The sequence below is a fragment of the Gymnoscopelus microlampas genome, assembly GCF_963454915.1.
Source record: "Gymnoscopelus microlampas genome assembly, chromosome: 12".
Taxonomy (NCBI): Eukaryota; Metazoa; Chordata; class Actinopteri; order Myctophiformes; family Myctophidae; genus Gymnoscopelus; species Gymnoscopelus microlampas.
Genome location: NC_139949.1, coordinates 40,537,046 through 40,555,880, shown reverse-complemented (window position 1 = coordinate 40,555,880; position 18,835 = coordinate 40,537,046). Strand labels below are relative to the sequence as shown.

Genomic DNA, 18,835 nt, shown 5'->3' with positions numbered 1-18,835 from the left:
TAAATAGTTACAGTTAGGGCTATTAGTATGGCGTATGGTGAGGAAAGAGCTATTATGTAATACAAATATTTAGGATATATTTGAATTTCAAAAACATGTACAGTCAGTACCTTTCATTTCATCCTCAGTCCTGAGCATACAGTATGTCATGTCTCTGAAGTCCTGCAGTGAGCTGCACGGTGGCCCTGATGCTTTATACTACAGGAGGGAGGGGTCAGACTCAGCACACTGCTGGGGTTGTCAGTTATGACAATGTTGACAAAACAATCAGATTTTTGCTTAGCCTTAAAACCATTGTTAATCTCTCATCTGAGGCATCAAAACGAAACTACGCCAAAACTGGTTTGTAAACATTTTACTTCTTCACGTTTCATATTCCGCATTCTGTACTCCTTTCTGATCACTACTTAGACAAGCAGTCGAGATAAGCATCAACCAGTTGTTCTAGCCTGTTGTCGTCAATCACACACACACACACACACACACACACACACTAAAGACCTGATCTGAATTACAGTATATTCTTTTTTTTTTTGCCATGAACCATTGGCCCTGCATTCACATTCAATAAGTCTGATACTGCCTTGTAATCTATAACCATCCGGCCCCTGTGGCAACTCTATGACGTTATGGCTGAACTTCCCATTCAAAGCTATTGATTGATACCTTATAAGTGATAAATAATAATAATGATAAGTGGTAAAGTCTTCTGAAATGGGCAAGAAGGGTAGAGAGAGAGGAAGATGGATAGTAATTCTTGCAAGTTGGTAACATACCATACACAGTAAAATCCATAGTTAAATTAACTTGAACACTCTCAAGAGTTACAAATAGCTAAATTAACACTGGGGATTTTACTGTGTACATTGTATATTGATCAGTTGTCTTGTTATAGAAAGAATGTCTGTCAAATGCCATCTGCAACAAAATTTGGAAAGTTGGTTCCTAATATAAACTCTGAGCCATAACGCCATAAATATACAAGCACCTATACCAAACGCGCGCACACACACCCACATGCAAATCCAAACTTGCGAATATCCAGACTCACCTTCATACACACACAAACCCTGCCCCACCCCCTTATCTGAATATCACTGACCAACGTCATAAAATGCATTTCTCTGAGTCTCTGACAAATGTTTCAAAATGTAAATAGTGACAAAGCAAAAAAGGGGGAAAAAAAGAACTTATATCAAATGTGAAAACCAAAAAAAGTTAAAGGTTTTGTGTGTTCTGTAAAGGGATATAGATGAGACACGTGAGGACATCAGTAATACAGTAAATAAACAAACAACCTTTTTTTTTTTAAAGATTTGCCTCGTTCATCCTCTTGGTTTGCTCATTGATATTTTCCATCTCCTTATTTCCCTCAGGCAATACTTTCCCCTCTACACCAAATCTCTTCACCGAAAATAGCCGTTCTATAAGCTCACAGTGCAAGGCAACGCGACGTGAGTTTGTAGATCTATTTTCAACACTCTTGCCTATTTTTGGCAAATTCTCGCCTATTATGATATGCCCATATAGGGACACAGGGGTTGAAGTGGTTAATCAGCAAGGAATGCACTCCTTGAGTTATAGGATGGAAATGCGACAATTGTTATGGAAGGCTTGGAGAACATAATATGTACTGTACCCACCCACACACACACACACACACACACACACACACACACACGGAAAACATAACATAAATATATTTATCAATCAACCACATATCAACATTTGGAAACATTATTACAGTATGATGGATGTCACACAAACATATAATAAGAAAAGATTGTTTTTATTTATTATTTATTATTAAAAGTTTAAATATTATTTATTATTAAAAGATTATAACAAAACCCAGAATTTTCCCTTTCCAGGTAAGTGTGTAATTGACAAATATGTGCGTACAGTCGATTACTTACACACACATTATCGTTATTGACACACTTCAGAAAATCCCTTCGTGAGGACTGACATTCACACGCTCAGTTGGCCACTAGGGGGCAAGCAGGGGAGCCAGTATCAGAGTGAGTGTGATAGCCATATTAAGGCAAAGATAGGAGGGCTGAGAGGCTCTAGTAGCTAGAGCAGCCGCAGTGTAAAAACAGGAGCCCACGTTGCCCACTTCATCCACAACCTGCAGCTCTACATCGGGTGAACAGCATGAGGCACTGTAGGACACCAAGGTTACATTCTGGTTGTCTACTACACTCACTGCCACACTGGTGTTCAGAGTTCCGTTGCCCTGCTTAAGGCTGACACGCTCGACACCCGTGCCCTGAGGCCCGTCGCTAACGCTGGCAGAGAGTCGCCACGTGGACGAACTGCAGTTTGACTCAGAACATTCAGACTGCAGGGCGGCCACCTGACACACTGGCCGTGTGAAATCGGTCACCTACGGTATGAGGAGAAGGAAACATGAAGCCATCAGTCAGTCGTTCTATACTCCATCAGCAGATTAAACAACAGTGTTTTCAGCACAGTTATGCTGAATTCACACCAGCAGTGGCAGTGATTTCTATCGCTCTGATTGTGAATAAGTAGTAATAATAAGTAGTACACATCCACTTCAGAGCACAGTGCACTTCTGGTTGGCTGATGTTCTGTCTCGCAAAATCGGCTCGCAAAATCGGCAAAGTTTTACCGGTTTTACATTTATTATCAATCCTCTCCATACAATGCATTGAACCTCGCTGCTTTCTCAGAAAGTGGCAGCAGTTACCACTGTGTGAATTGGGCGTTAAATCACTTAAGCCACTTAAGCAACAGTGTTGTACAAAAATAGCACATCTACAAGCTTTCAATGTGTCGTATTGTGATAGCACTGTGAGCTTTTAGATCTGCAGATTTTGTATTTGTTTTAATTTATTTCAGCTATAATGACAGGCGATAGATAGAGATAGTTTATACTACTGTAATGTCACTCTTTGGGAGACTTACCGTGTTAACGATGGAAACAAGCAGCACAGCATAGTTGGTATCTGTGCCCTCTGGAGCCTCTGCCTCAATGGTTAAGGTGACATCACTTCCAGATGGTGTATTAAGAGGGGCCATGAGGGTCACTGTACCATTGGCACTGACTCCATTTGTAAGGAGGATGCTGGTTGGTGAAGTGGAGTAAAACCCACGGTCATTGGTGGCTCGGATGGTGATGTTTCCCCCTGTGCCGTTATAAGTCGCCACAGTGAAAGGGACCAGGAACAGAGTTCCAGGCTCTAAGATGCCATCTGAATCAGCCTAAATGTATGGAGGAATGATAAAACAATTACTGTGAGTTGTGATCAAGCACTTTTCAAACAGGATATTGAATCTAATAACAATGTGGCCTCCCTGTCCAATCTTCTATCCATAGTTAGCTTATGTTATTATATTATTGTGAATGAAGTAAATCACAATTTAATGTTAAGTGGTGAAGCATACGGACGGTCTGCTTGTGTCCATGTGGTGACGCTGTACATCTTAATTGGCCACATGTTAAAACTGTAATTTGCTGGAAGAAATATCTTTTGAATGTATATAGAGTTTACGCTAGTGTTACTGACCATGATACTGGCCATGATACTGACATGATGATAGTATCATGTCAGTATCCCTCATTGACCAAAGACATGAAAAAACACTGGTCTATGGAGTCATGGAAGGTACTCACCGTGACAGTCAGGCTGGAAGCCTTTAAGTTGGTGGCAGACTGTCTCTGGAAGTCAACATCTGACGCTCTGGACTCTCTGCTGCTGTCCAGCCTCCCCTTCACGCGCACCACAAACTCCGTTGATGGGACCCTGTCCACCTGGACTAAGTAGTCTCCATCCTCCTGTAACGTCAAGCTGCCGCTAACCTCTCCTGCCCCCGATGTTTCCACCAGAGACACCCCCGTAACCGCTGCTGAGTCACTCCCTGTGACCGTCACCAACAATGAACCATTAACACCTTCAATGGCAAATGAAAACAAATATGGATAAGCTGTATCATCCAGTCAATTTGTAAGAAAAAAAGTCTAAAAGCCCCCATTAGCTACAACCTGACCCAACTGGACCAGAGGGATTTGAACTGACCGACAACAACATCCTTAACCACTCGAATCCTAGCATCCCTATTCTGGGAAGAATATTTGCCGATCTACAAGCTATTTTTGGTGAAGAGATGTGGTGAAAATGGCACCAGAAGTATAGAGGGTTTAAGTGGTTATGGACAGATGATTATTGTGTGTGCGTGCGTGGCAATCTTGGCCTAATGGTGGCGCTAAAGGAAAGGCCATGACATCACCATCTTTAGATTTTTCACAGCAAGTTATGTGATACTAAGTTTAAAAAGTGAAAACAAAAAAAGAAAAAACATCTTTTGATTGCAACTAAGCTTTCTCTTTTAGGAGGTAAATGTATTATTTTTTATATATATCTATATATATAATATTAAATATTTTACCAGCTCTGGGACGGGTCTCTAGAACATCATATCCTTTGAAAGTGCTCTGGGCCAATTCCACAAAGTCAAACAGGAAGTCAATGTCACTCTGACCTGAAAATAAAAATAATATACATGAAAACATTATGTGCTTGTGACAGGTGAATATGAGAATTAGACATACTGTAGAGAGACAGTGTGTGGGATTCTTTTCACACTTTTGAAAATACTGATACAGCATGGAGGCTCATTTCAATCTTGGGTAGATCCAGTAGAGTGTGCTTTGTAGAAAAATCCTTGAGGAAAAAAATGTGCCTCCAAAATGTTTCTTGCATTGTATGATTTCACTGACTGATATTTATTTTTATTAATACATTTATATTTATTCAAGACGTATCAGTCAGTGAAATAATATAATACTAATACTATAATTTTATTATATAACTATAATTTGCTGTTTAGAAGAAAAAAACAGTGCATAACAGCTAACTCACTAACATTCCTTCAGTGAAAAGGATGCCCTGCTGCTTATTTATTGAGTTCTCAAGATGACCAAATAGGTAAAAGCCTAGACACGTCACCTATGACCTTCAGACTGTAGGGCTGTGTGGACACCATTCGTATTTCCCAGGGTCCCACATATTTGTTTAGCCGCATGGTTCTGAAGTTTCCTACAGCCTGGATGGAACCCAGCGGTCCTGTGGTATCAGCGCTGCTCTGAGACACTCCTGTGAACACACACATTGGAAACCAACAGAGTGCAGTGAGTGCCAGCAAAGAACTGACCTTTTCCACCGCACCTTAAGTTAAGTGCTTCATTAAGCACTTAAAGGTAGGGTAAGTGATTTACTTTGGTTAAAATAAGTGTTAAATAGCTCTATATTCTGATAGTACTCATTGCTTTAGAGTGTTTGAGTCTCCCATGTCTCTCCAGCTCTTTATGTAAAATGCATGTTCAGTGTTCTCTCCTGATTGGCTTAAATGTTGTCACCACTGAAAATGTACTATATTCTGTTTACTAAAGAGCTGGAGAGACCCCTGTGACCGAACAAACGCTCTGTAGCAATGATTACTGTCAGAATATAATTACCAAAAAATATCACTTACCCTACCTTTAAAGGACCACTTCACCCATTGTATCTTCATATAATTGGTCCTCACTAATGCTCATTATAATATTGTACAATTTTTGTCTACTCTAGGACATGGACAGTTCAGAAACTCGCCTGCCAGTGACATCACCGGTAGGCCAGGTTTGATCATTTGAAAAAAAATCAAAATACATGTATTTCATTTTGTATTAATGCGAGAACAATGGCTTCTATTATAGCATGCTAACTTTCCAGGAATAGAAAGCGTATAGTTTCTATTGGCTTGGATTCCCCATTGATGATGTTACTGGTAGGCCTCCTCTGAGACACAGATCGAGTAGACAAAAATGGTACCATTATTATAATGAGCATTAGTGAGGACCAAGTATATGAAGATAGGTTGAAAATGGGAGGAGTGGTCCTTTAAGCTGAAGAGTTTCATTAGTATTGCACTACTATGTAAAGCACTACAGATACAGAAGTACACAAGTGTTCCATACCCAGATTAACTTTATGCCATTTTCAAATGTAATGCTTTATATGGTCCTGTTAATGTGAACCTCTCAGTAATATTTTTAAGAGATGCATCATTATCAGTCCTCATGAGGGGATTATTAAAGGGCTAGGCGATCGGACAGTGGTTATTTGCAGAAGACATTATTTTCCCTCTATAGGGAATACTGTGTATGTAATACTGTACATCTTCATATATATGATCTTCAAGCCATATGAGGTTGTAGATGTCAACCCTGAATGGACTCTGTTCGACCTGAATGGAACACAACCTTATTAGAATGATTGGTAACGCCTTTGAAGGAAGTAGCATTACCAAACTATACTGTAGGCAAACATTAAACAGTAGAAGGACACAATGCGGTAGTCCTTTCACATTACTTTCTAAGCACAGAATGCAGTCATCAGTTTTCAAAAGTGGTTTTACCTGATGGGTTTATGAGCGTGAAACTCATGGAGCGTCCTGTGATGTAGATGATTAGGTTTGTAACCGATTCATCTACTGAGAAGGTGAAATTATCTGGCCTTCCTGGGGTTCTAGCAGCTTGCAGAATTGTCACCTACAGTAGTATAGAAACAAAAACGATGAATCTATTCCTTGCACTAAAGCCACATTGGTGACCCCAAGTGGCAGTGAGAGGTAACTGTTTTGATACTCTGCACCACTGGTTGTACAGATGATTGACAACCAGTCAATCATCTGTTTGTGGTAAACAGCATTTACAACATTCGGGGTGATGTGCTGATCTTTAAAAAAAAATCCCATACGTGTTTTTAAAAACTGCTTAAATATCTTTCACAGTGCAGCTTTAATTTAATTCATTAAGAACAATAAGTGTTCATTTATCGGTGGTAATTATGCTGATGGTCATGACTTGAGAATATTTAGTTTAACACTCAAACATTTAAGGAATAATGATGTTGCCGTCAGATTATTTTGAAGATTACAGTACCAGAGAGGAAGCAGAGGACTCTGTGATGATGCTGGTGGCCTCTGGCAGCTCACTCTTGGTGACTTCGATAGCATGTCCCCCAGAAGCCTGAGCCAGGTCTCTGTAGATCTGGGTATCTGAATCAGAATCAGCTTTATTGTCACATCACAGGTTTACAGAAGTAAAAAAGTGGGGGAAATTTGTTTCGTGCAAGTTCGTATTGTTATTTCCATAGAAAACAAACAAATGATCTACATATTTACACATAGTACCTGAGGTCCGGCTCATGTGAGCCATCTGTACGCCGTTGTCAGACCGTCTCCGACGACGGAGCCCAAACACGCCGGTTAGCATGAAGTTCACCTGCATGCAATTATTCATGTAGATTTAAGAATCAACTTAATGTGACGGCTCTCTTTTAACACATTAAGACCTGAGGCCGATTCTACAAATGCCTTCTAAATCAGTAGTTCTCAAGCTTTTTCGTGCCAATTAAGGGCCACCAAAATGTTAGGTATTTGGCCACCGATGATTTGCACTCAACAGAAAATCCCAAGGTTGGCAGGTCTGGAAACCTCATATGTCCCAAACTGTTTCTTTTCAGGATTCAAATTCAAAAACAGCAAAAGTAGCAGATTGACAAGCTAATAACGCGTTGCTTTGCGGCGTGTTTCAAGCTTGTAGATCATATACTTTTGTGTGGCGCTGTAGTATGATCAAGTAGGGCATTCATTTACGAAAAAACACAAAAAGTTAAAATATGGAGATAGGAGGTTTCTGCCCGACAGCAACGATATACTGTATCTATGACACACACCACTGTCTTGGTGCGCTCAATCAACGCGGTCACAGTGCTCTTCAGGTGGCTGTCCTTAGCGGTGGCATCAGTAAAGAGAAAGATCTCAGAATTGGGAGGGGCCCCGGTTAAAGCCAGCTGTACACAGATGAACAGAATAGAGAATACAGAATACAGGGTATAGTAAGTTTGGCCATGGTTCGTATAAATAAAAGCTGCAGAACAAACAGTGAAGCAGTCCACACCACTCTACCTGAAGTCCTGAAAGACTCATCTCAGCTGAATCATTGTTCCCTCCTTGTAGCGTCAGTGCATTAATGAGAGTTTTGAATTTGTTTGGATCCGTTGTCCTCATCAGTGGCCCAAAGTCTAACGTTCAGAGTGGGGGAGAAAAGTAAGTAGCATTTTAATTCAAGTTGTTTAAAGCTTTGAGGCGTGGATTATGAGGTGTATTATGAGATCAATTGAATGCTAATTGGAATTTAATATATGCAGAGTATAGCAAAGAACAACATTCACACTGGAATTTAAAGTAAACCGTCTCAGACTTTTTTTAAAATGGCAAATTACCATAGAATTACTGCATACAGCTTCTGCAGCATAATTCCAGTCTTCTGAAGACAAACATTGACTTCATTGTTTACCCATTTTGGAACTGAAAGAACTGGTCACAATTGACCTACGTTTGTTTTGGAGAAAACTGCTACAAAGTGTTGCTGTTAAACTACTTTTCTTTAATCATTTCATTGAATACATTTATTTGGCTGAATTATTCCTTTAAAAAAGGCTTTTATAATAATTAATTCATCAGCACACACATTCCTTGGGTTCACGACCACAAAGAGAGACAACAAAGAGAGAGACTACAGCTCCAACTATGGCTTAAAGATCCTACCTGGATCTCGAAAAGGAACTAGGATGTACAATGAGGGCTCGTCCTGTGTTCCAACTTTACTGTCAATAAGAGATGACGTCACTGTCTTCACCGCCTCAATTTCATCCCTCATGCTTGGCGTGGCGTCGATCACAAAACAGAGAGCTTTATTGGATCCCTTAGAGATCCCCATCAACCTGACAGAAGGGGCGAGAGAAAGAGAAATGAAAACACCTTTTTCACTTGAACCCCAGCTTGCCAATTCTGGGGGGAACATTTGCCAAAAGATAGCAGATCTACAAGCTCAAAAGATGTCGCTACGCGCTGCGTTTCGAGCTTGAAGAGCTTGTAGCGAAGAGATTTGGTGATGGTGGAGGAGAAAGGTTAGTAGCATTTTTATTCAAGTTGTTAACACTTTTGACGCTATGCACCGCATTTTCAGCTTGTAGAAAATAAGTAATCTTTTGTGTGAACTACTCCTTTAACTTCATAGAGCGCTACATTATGTGCACTTATTAGATTCCTTACTGTAGGAAGTCTGTGTGTCCGGCTGCTGCGTGAATGTCCTCCAGTAGCTCTCTGGTAGCAGCTATTGCCAGATTTGCTGCTTCAGAATGGAGATGACCATGGCTGGCGGTCCTTTTGTCCTTGTTGATCCCACCTTCTGGCTCAATCCCACTTGTACGGTCGACGGGGCCTCCGTGGCTGCATTTTCCTGTTCGCCGTTAGATTTGAGAACATAATAAGTAATGAAATGCTTTAAAATGCCTTTAAATACACATGACTGTATTGAGAATCTTACCTTTTGGTTTGGTTGAGAAGAAGGGCACAATGCCAAAGTATCCTGAGGTCAGTACTTTCTCCTGTATGATGTCTTCCAAAATATTGTTCCTACAGTCATCTCCATCACAGTTCCGGCAGGTTGCCCTGTTCTCATCTGTACAAAAGTAGTTCCACAAATTATTTTTGCACAAATGGCAAATTATCACCACAATTGCGCTACATACTATCTGAGTATCTGATGTTTTCTGTTTCTCAAGATAGAAAGACAATACTGATCCCTGGGAAACGCTTTCTATGAAGCCCATAATGCATTTTAAGCATAATGTTCCATTATAACACTGTAACATTATAGTTGTAAACACTCGTAAATATTCATAATGCTTTTCTTTTGCAAGGATCATAGTGTATTATACAGTCATTCTGTGATGAAAACCAAATACTCAATAAAGCCAGCACACCACCATCAGGTTGGTAGGCCATCATTATGTGTTAAGCGACATTGGCTAGAGCATCTATTGTTCTACATGTGAAATATTACAAGCAAGAACAACAATAGAATCAAGACACAGAACTGGGGAGTAACAAGGGACCCAAACTGTTACTCCCCAGTTCTCTGTCTTTGTTGTCTCCGCTTTCGGCATGGCCGAGACTATGCTTTGCAGCCTGTCCATAAGTCTGTGTGTCCATAAACCTCTGCCCCAAATTTTTCACGTCGGCCTGTTAAAGCGCCACCAGGAGGCAGATTTTTGCAAAACACTGATTTTGTCCAAACATCACGCAAATCGGTACACAGTTTCTCTATAGACTCCGGGCATAGCGACGTAACATGGTCGCCACGCCCTTAAATCGTGCCACTTCCGCCGCCATCTTGAGGGAGTAGATTGACAGCTGCCACAAGTGTAGAGTAGTGTAGTGTAGTCTGTAGTCCTGTGTTTGTTGTCCAGCAAGTAGACGGTGTACATTATTATCTATCTCTAACTTGTCTGTTGCTCTAATTTAGCAATGGTATGACAGTGCTGCATTATCGGATGCAATGCCAAGGTTTCAGACGTTAAATTAAAAAAGTTAAATTGCACACATTTCCAACCTGGAGGAAAAGCTGTTGGAGATCAGATGTCGGAGATATCAAAGAAACGGCTTGGCATGGGTATCTTAAATACAAATGGGTATCTTACATACAATGAGATTGAGCTAACAGCTAAATTGTGTTTCTCTATGTGTCCAGTCTGAGAAACGTAGTCTAACGTGGGTCTAACGTGGGTGGCTCACGGTCACGGTGGCTGAGTAAACAGCTGTCTGTCTGTCAGCAAGTGTTCAGACGTCGGAGATATCAAATAAATGTAGTATGGCTTGGGTGTCAGCTGACGAAATAACATAACCTTCAACAACATTCCCAAACACATATAAGCTCAAACGAGCATGACAGCACACAATCAAACATATAAACATCTGTTGGAGGCGAGGTTAGGATCAGCATCAGCGTTGCCATGTCGGCTTATTATAAGCGACTTTGGGCTTCTTTTTATGTGAAGTTGCTTGTAAAATTAGTAGTTTTGTATGGCTTATTTATAAAGTGTACTTGCTTATTTAGGCTTATTTAGGTGCTTGCTTATTTAGGCTTTTTTTTTAAAACAAAAAAAATTAAACCAGTGGTTCTCAAATCTTTTCATGAAAATGTTTTGTGCCAGGGAGCATTTGTGTTGTTAGAATGTTTTAAAAAATATTCCAAATGTTCTTTATTTTATTGCAAGAGTTTTTTTTAATAACCTATGTACAAGCTCACGTGAGCTTGTAGATCGGCTATTTTCAAGTAGTCGATGTATCTAAGCCACTTCTTTTGGGCTTGTTTTCATAGACCTGGTTGCTTATTTCTCTCGCAAAATATGGCAACACTGATCGCAGGTAGCGTGCCTTTGCGTCTGCATTCAGCTTCTCTCTGTATGGTAACTCTCTGTCACGCATTGCCAGGTCCATCTTCTGTCCTTTACCAATAAATTCGCTGTAGTTCAGGACACGTCGTGACTCGTGGGTAACTGTCAATGTTGTTGATACTAGCTGTTGTTATGGAGCTCCCTTAATATGGCCACCGTAACTACTTCAGCCTAAGCTTGGCCACGCCTTTTGCCCGGAGTCTATAGTCATTAAACCAAACGGATCTGTCGGATTTTACAAATATTCCATCCTCATTGGCTGAGATTGACTCAAATCACGAACGCAGTGGGCACATTTTGTACACACATTCCAAATAGGCGAAGGAAGAAATGCCACTTCAGAATGTTCAAATCAGCCCCATGGTGGCGCTATAACAGGCCGATTCGTGTTTTTACCTATTACTGCACCGATTTGCATGAAACTTCGTATGCACTCCCTAGAGGCCAAGGAAAAACCTCTGCCCTGCATTTTTCACATCTGCCTTTTAAAGCGCCACCAGCAGGCCAACTTTTGTAAAACACATTTTTTGATATTACTCCAAACGTTTGTCCAATTTGTCCAAACGTCACGCAAATCGGTACACAGCATCTGTATAGTCATGTGATCAAGACGGATCTGTCAGATATTTCACTGAATGTCACTGATAAGATCAATCGTGTCATACCGGTGAGGTCACTTCTAAGTATGACTTGATTTCCGTCTCCTACCGACTAATGTATCCGGTAGGAGACACAAAGTAGATTATTTGTGTCTCCTACTGGATACACACCCGGTCATGAAATTATTGGCTTAGGAATGCCACAAAAACAAAAATAAATCCATGAATTCAAGGCTGCATGGGGTGTGCAATTGATAGAAAATAAGTCATTTTTTGGGAGAACTCCTCCTTTAATGGATGATGTCAGGACATTTCACATTGTGGTGGCAGAGTAGTTGAATGAGAATTGTCCCCGTTTGTTCTATATTTAGGTGGTACCAGATCATGGTCGCTCCCTCTGGTGTTGTGGCTGTGTCTGTCCCTCACTTTGGATAAGTATCTGCCACGGATGCGTAGTGACTGACCGGTGTCCTTTCGTATGGTGACTCAGCAAGCGCTCCGTAGCGTTTGGCCTCGTGCCCACCTAGCGCCCCCTGGGGGCCCGCTGTCATCTTCCTAACCAGTGGTAGAAAGTAACTAAGTACTCAAGTACAGTACTGTACTTTTTGTACAATTTTGAGGCACTTTAACTTTACTGGAGTATTTAACATTTTCACATTTTTACTTTTACTCCACTACATCTCAGAGGTCTCAGCTAGAAATTAGGTGATCCTTGTGTCCGTCTGTCTGTGAACAGCTAATCTCCGGCACCGTTGGCCCAATCGACGTCAAACTGTGCACACACACACTCCCTGGATGCCAGAACCTCTGCCCAATTTTTTTTTCTTCACATGGGCCAGTTATAGCGGCACCAGGAGGCCGAGGTGGCGCTATAACGCAAATCGGTACACAGTATCTCTATAGTCATGTGATCAAGACAGATCTGTCCGATTTTTCATATTCCATCCGGGTTGGCTAAAATTGGCATTTAAAGCTTGTAGGAGTGGTCAGTTTTGAACAAAATGCCCCAAATAATGAACGCAGAAATTACGCTCACCAATATAATGACTGAAAAAAGCGACAGATCTGCTTCTTTTGCCATTTTATTATTTGACTCCTGAAAATCTGAGTTTTGGACATAGGTTTCCACCCGACAGAGACGATATCATGCGTTATAGACACATGGTTCTCAGTTCCTACAAAGAGTTACTGATCCTGGTACCTGCAATGTTGCCAATGCTGGTGTCAGATCTGATTAGGTTGGAGTTGGGGAGTTTGTAGCCCAGTTCCACCCAGTTAGAGTGACTGTAGAAGTCCTTCAATCAACAGAGGAAAACAAATTACACCTAGGTTAATTGGCAAAAATAAATGGTCAAACAGAACATAAAATCATTGCTACAGTATATGTATATCGTTGCTGTTGGGCAAAAATGTTCTCCATATTTCAACTTTTTATATATTTTCATAAATGAATGCACTACTTCATCATATAAGACTGTCGTACAAAAGTAGTGAAAATAGGAGATCTATAAGCTCAAAACGCATGGCATTGCATAACTTGCAGATTGGCTATTTTCACTATTTCATTTATTTTTATTGTAATAAAAAAAGAACTGTTTTGGACATAGCCTACAAGGTTTCCACCCGACAGCAACGATATGAGAAATACCTGTAAGGGGTGTAAGATTTCTCCCAGCATCTGCCTGGCCGCTTCAAAGTTCCCTCGTTTGTTGTTGGCTTTGACCGCAGACACACCATTTGTGATGATTCTCCTTCCGACAGTGAAACTCTCAGCATCAAAGTGATAGCTCTCATTGAGCGCGTGGCGGAGGTCCACTCGTACATTTCGCCACTTGATTAATTTAATGGCTTGGCGGAAGGTCTTCGATGACTTCGGTGAGGAACAGGCAATAATGACAGCTTCAGCTGTCAAAGGCTGTTGCTGCGCGCGCACACACACACACACACACACACACATACACCCCTGTGTTAATTTTGACAGCAAATTTCGATTTAGTTTAGTCATAGTTTTTTTAATACAATTTCATTTAGTTTTAGTCATATTTTAGTCATCTGATCAAAAGTTTAAGTCTAGTTTTAGTTGACTAAATATAAGATTTTAGTCGACTAAATCTACAGTTGATTTTGTCGACTAAAATGTATTTTGGCGGGCCTATCTACAAGATCTGTAGATCTGCTATTTTCAGAGAGCAACATCCGAGCGCAACAAAACATAAAATGACTTGTCTTTTAGTTCTACTGGATCTCTTCTCCTAACATTTTAGTCTAGTTTTTATTTGTTGACTAAATTGTCAATATATTTAGTTTTAGTCTATAGCTTAGTTTTTATTTAGTTTTCGTCAGTGAAAAAAACATTTTTCGTCTGAAAAATTAACACTGACATACACACGCACGCACCTACGCACACACACATATTTATTGTATTGAAAAAACATCCAAATACCGGTATCAACATTATACCATAAAAAGTCAAATGGATCCTTACTGGTAAAGTGAAGTGTCTACCTGCTGCCAGGGCAAGGTTTCGGCACACCTGTAGAGTGGCATTTAAGATAGCCCTCTCAGTGATGGTTGGGTGATTCAGGGAGTCCGAGTCCCCCGGTAGGATCTCAAAGCCCAAAGCTCCTCCAGTCTGCAGAAGCAGCAGGAGAACCAATACTGCCAGTCCTGGAGAGTTCCTCATTCCTGAGCCTGCTGTTGTGGGATAAATATGGAAAAAGTATTAGTTTTCATTCATATCAGCTGCATGGTGATTGCATGCATATTGGTGGAATATTAACTCACTGAGTGCCATTAACGTGTTTCACGTGTTTTTAGCGCTATGGCTCAACGTGCCATTAACGTGTTTGACGTGTTTTTGAAAAATTAGCATAAAAATGGATTTTTTTTTTTTTTTTTTTTTTTTAAACATGTTCAGAACCCAAGATATCATCATCTGAAGGTGTGCAGCTCCATCCACTCCTTGTTTAACTTAGAACTGAAAAAGGCTGTATCTCACTTCCTAAGCACTTATTGTTTTCTGTGAAAAAACTCTGGCACTTTTCAGAATCAATTCTGATATAATTCTGGCAATCCTGGCACTCAATGAGTTAAATATGTAAAAGTGACCGATTGGCCAAGTCCAGAGATGCAAAGTTTGGGGGTTTTATTTGTACTCAAAGAACTTGCACCAACAGTTCCAGTGTAGCAAATGAGGGAAGGCCTTAAATAACAAAAATCAAAATACGACTTTACAAAATATAGAAACATACTTGACAGCGAGCTAAACTAAAGAAAACAACCTAGGAACTTAAGAAACTGTCAAACAGGCCTTAAGACCCTTAAACAAGGGCCCTGGCAGCTCTCCCCTAGGTGCTTACATCTTGTTGCTCCAAGTCTAAGTGAACTCCCCATACCTGTAGCATGCCTGCCTTTTAACCAGGTGGGATAAACCAAGCACCATGAAAGTAATTTGTATCCATTATCTCAAACCAGGCAAACCAAGGCCCATGAGTTAATCTACAATTACATAAATGCTTCTTAAACATTATTGTCAATGAATACCCTTCAATACATATTTCAGGCACCAAACACATAAAAGCAAAATGCTAAATAACATGAACAAACCCCCCATCTCCTCTACAGTACTTGGCACGTTCCACCCCTTCTTAAACCAAATGAAATTGCCCTGCTCTGTTTCGGCAGTTAGTTACAAGTCAGATTCAGAAGGTGTCAGTAGTACTGCAGAGGAAAGACCAGGTGACAAACAAACATTTCAGATCAGTTCTAATAAACAGTGTTTAAATAAACATAACGTTTGAACCCCTGAGGTCTGTGTTATTTCTACCATTTGAATGAATACAGGTAAAAATCACATCATGTTACAAACTGTTCCTTCCCTTTTAGCGTGTCTGTAGGGCACGTGCTGCCCCGTGACAGTGTGGTTGTGCACGTGCACAAACGTACGTACGTGTGTGTGTACTGTACATACAGTACAGTATATACATCATACACACAGGAGCTGTACATCCAGCACTGCATCAAAGACCACACCCACCCCCCAACCCGGAGATCGGGTTGCACCCCCATAACAACCTGTTCACTCTGTTGCCATCAGGGAAGAGGATCCTCAACGCTTTCACAAACAGGCTGTGAGGATCAGCGTCTTCCCCTGCAGGCTAAATAAGAAAATGGGATGTATGAGAAACAAAGGATTTCCACTCCTGTCTGTTCTGGGCCAGCGTCTCTATAGAACCCCAGGTGTAGTGTACATAGAGTGTGTGTGTGTGTGTGTGTGTGTGTGTGTGTGTGTGTGTGTGTCACACACAGTCAATTCTGAACGGCGATTATAATCGTAAGGCAGATCCGTTTTCACTTACCCTCTTTTCTTCACATTCAAATTGGATTCTGTATAATTGCAAAAACAAATAATTTACAGTTAGGATATTAATCTGGCGTATGGTGAGGAAAGAGCTACTATATAATAGAAATATTTAGGATATATTTGAATTTCAAAAACATGTACAGTCAGTACCTTTCATTTCATCCTCAGTCCTGAGCATACAGTATGTCATGTCTCTGAAGTCCTGCAGTGAGCTGCACGGTGGCCCTGATGCTTTATACTACAGGAGGGTGGGGTCTGCACTGAAGAAGGAAAAAAGGCAGTGTCACAGGTTTTTAAATAATATTGTATTCAGTACTAGAAGAATAATGCTCACTTGACCCGAAATTGACAGTTTTTTAAAATACTAATACTAATAATAATAATGATTGTAATAATAATTATAACTAGAAAAAGTGCTCCTCGGAGCACAACTCTCCGCCAGAAGACTTGTGTTGGTTCGAAGGTCGCGAAGGTCGCTATCCCTCTTGTATATGTAAGTGTCCTATCCATCCTGTCTGGGTAAGTGTCCTCTTCCGTTCATTCTGTGTAAGTGTCCTATCCCTCCTGTCCTATCCGTCCTGTCTATGTAAGTGTCATATCCCTCCTGTCTATATAAGTGTCCTATCTGTCCTATCTGTCCAATAAGACAGATAGGAACAATTGGACCGCGACTACTTGACTACTTCCGGTTCGAAGGTCTGGGAGTGAGCTAGTGGCCGGATTTTCGGTATTGGAATCTGGCTTATCACAGTGACACATGTATTTATAGGTCGCTATCCCTCTTGTATATGTAAGTGTCCTATCCAACCTGTCTGGGTAAGTGTCCTCTTCCGTTCTGTCTGTGTGAGTGTCCTATCCCTCCTGTCTGTATAAGTGTCCTATGTCATATCCCTCCTGTCTATATAAATGTCCTATCTGTCCTGGCTGCATGGCTGATACAATTATCAGCCATGCAGCCATTTCATGGTTCCCGTCTTACCTCACTCTGACAGTGGCGGAGACACTGTCAGAGTGATGCCATGTATATATAGGCCCGGTGGCGTCACTAGCCAATCAGATCACAGTATTTCACGTGTCACGTGAGGCTTGACCAATCGGTGTGTCATGTTTAGAAAGTGAAAACGCAGTGATAACAATACTCTCCTGGCGGAGAGTAATAATAAATAAATCTGAGTGGGGGTTTAGTGGTGGGGGTGGTCTATACTAAAATGGACCTGAGTTGGCAAATGGACCTGAGTTGACAAATGGAACCAAATGGACCCTAACGGGTCCATTTGGTTCCATTTGTACACTCTCAGAGTTAAATTAACATTGATTTTATAATATAAATTGGGGTCCCAGAGATAGAGATGCCATTAAATGGGGGTCTGTAGCCTTATGCATGTCAAACTGGGGGTCCTTCAAATTAAAATGGTTGCAAATCACTGCTAGAGCCGTAAAAATAGTCTCTTATTGCAGGTCCCCGGCTTATCTTTTCAAATGGGGGTCCCTGAGCTAATGTGTGTCAATTTGGGGGTCCTTGACGCAAAAAAGGTTGAAAACCACTGCTCTACACCAAAGAGGTTGAGGTGTGGGACAGGGAAGGAGCAGGGCAGGCACCACACTGCCCTCTCACACGAGGAGAGGCACCGTGATGCTGAGGGCAAGGCCATAGACTCAACTAGCCCATGAGGGAGTGGAAAGTGGGCCAGATTCTGCGAGAGAAATAAGCAACCAGGTCTATGAAAACGAGCCCAAAAGAAGCGACTAGGCTACGGCTGTTTGAAAACAGCAGATCTACAAGCTCACAAAGCGTCGCGTATGTGTTCATAGTTTACGTTTTTGCCTTCATCCATCGCAGTCAATTAATGGAATGTTAAAAATGACAGGTAAGGGTTTTAAGTACCCTGGTGTGTTCGTTGCTTTTAATGTCAGCCATCTGATTAAAATGAATTTAAATGCTTTCAAAAGTTTTTGAAAGCATTAAAAGAGATCTAGAAAGGTGGACATTTATTAGCTTCAATTTTATATTCTTCCAGTTCCAATTTTGTCTGCTCATTTAGTTGTGTCATCACTTCCAATTTCACTTGATAATCCTGTATCCTGTATGAGGTCTCTTTCCTGATTGGATAACATTTGTATCCCGACCTGAAAATGCATTTTCAGAGCTGGAGAGGTATAAGTAAGCCAAAATGGAGAATATGTTTCTGTTTCCTTAATAAGAGATATTGTGTGTTTCCTTCTATTTGCTCACTTTCTGTTTTTGTTGGAGCTGGTGGCCAATGATTTATGAAGGGAGGAGAAAGGGCAGGAGGAGGTGGAACACAGGCCAACCGGAGAGGAGAGTTTGAACTGTATGGATTCATGGACTGAAATGTAAATAAATACAGAAAAGTCCATATGTTTATTATTGGACTTGGAGGAAGCAGACAATTGGGAATGTCGGATGGAAATTCAACACTTGTTCACTCCTTAGAGTGACAAATTAGGACGTAAACGAAAAATACTGGGGGACACAGTAGCACCAGTTACAAATCAGCCTTTGTCGAGGACCTCACCTCCTCTGCCTGGATTTGCTG

At 40.9% G+C, this 18,835-nt stretch overlaps 1 protein-coding gene across 1 annotated transcript in view; it reads right to left on the bottom strand.

Moving 5' to 3' along the window:
• Positions 1–16,528, bottom strand: part of LOC311057339 (uncharacterized protein) — a 28,826-nt gene extending 12,298 nt beyond the window's left edge. The window contains exons 1-20 of the mRNA XM_084074295.1: positions 16,428–16,528; positions 16,273–16,300; positions 15,989–16,071; positions 14,400–14,608; positions 13,563–13,835; positions 13,116–13,209; positions 9,404–9,538; positions 9,130–9,316; positions 8,623–8,798; positions 7,981–8,096; positions 7,749–7,865; positions 7,204–7,294; positions 6,953–7,068; positions 6,427–6,559; positions 4,977–5,123; positions 4,417–4,509; positions 3,644–3,921; positions 2,935–3,231; positions 1,992–2,389; positions 111–172 (exon numbers count right to left, since the gene is read on the bottom strand). Of these exons, the coding sequence (XP_083930421.1) occupies positions 111–172; positions 1,992–2,389; positions 2,935–3,231; positions 3,644–3,921; positions 4,417–4,509; positions 4,977–5,123; positions 6,427–6,559; positions 6,953–7,068; positions 7,204–7,294; positions 7,749–7,865; positions 7,981–8,096; positions 8,623–8,798; positions 9,130–9,316; positions 9,404–9,538; positions 13,116–13,209; positions 13,563–13,835; positions 14,400–14,597 (2,911 nt within the window). The 5' untranslated portion in view covers positions 14,598–14,608; positions 15,989–16,071; positions 16,273–16,300; positions 16,428–16,528. The remainder of the gene's footprint in view (positions 1–110; positions 173–1,991; positions 2,390–2,934; positions 3,232–3,643; positions 3,922–4,416; positions 4,510–4,976; positions 5,124–6,426; positions 6,560–6,952; positions 7,069–7,203; positions 7,295–7,748; positions 7,866–7,980; positions 8,097–8,622; positions 8,799–9,129; positions 9,317–9,403; positions 9,539–13,115; positions 13,210–13,562; positions 13,836–14,399; positions 14,609–15,988; positions 16,072–16,272; positions 16,301–16,427) is intronic.
• Between the last annotated feature and the right edge of the window lie 2,307 nt (positions 16,529–18,835).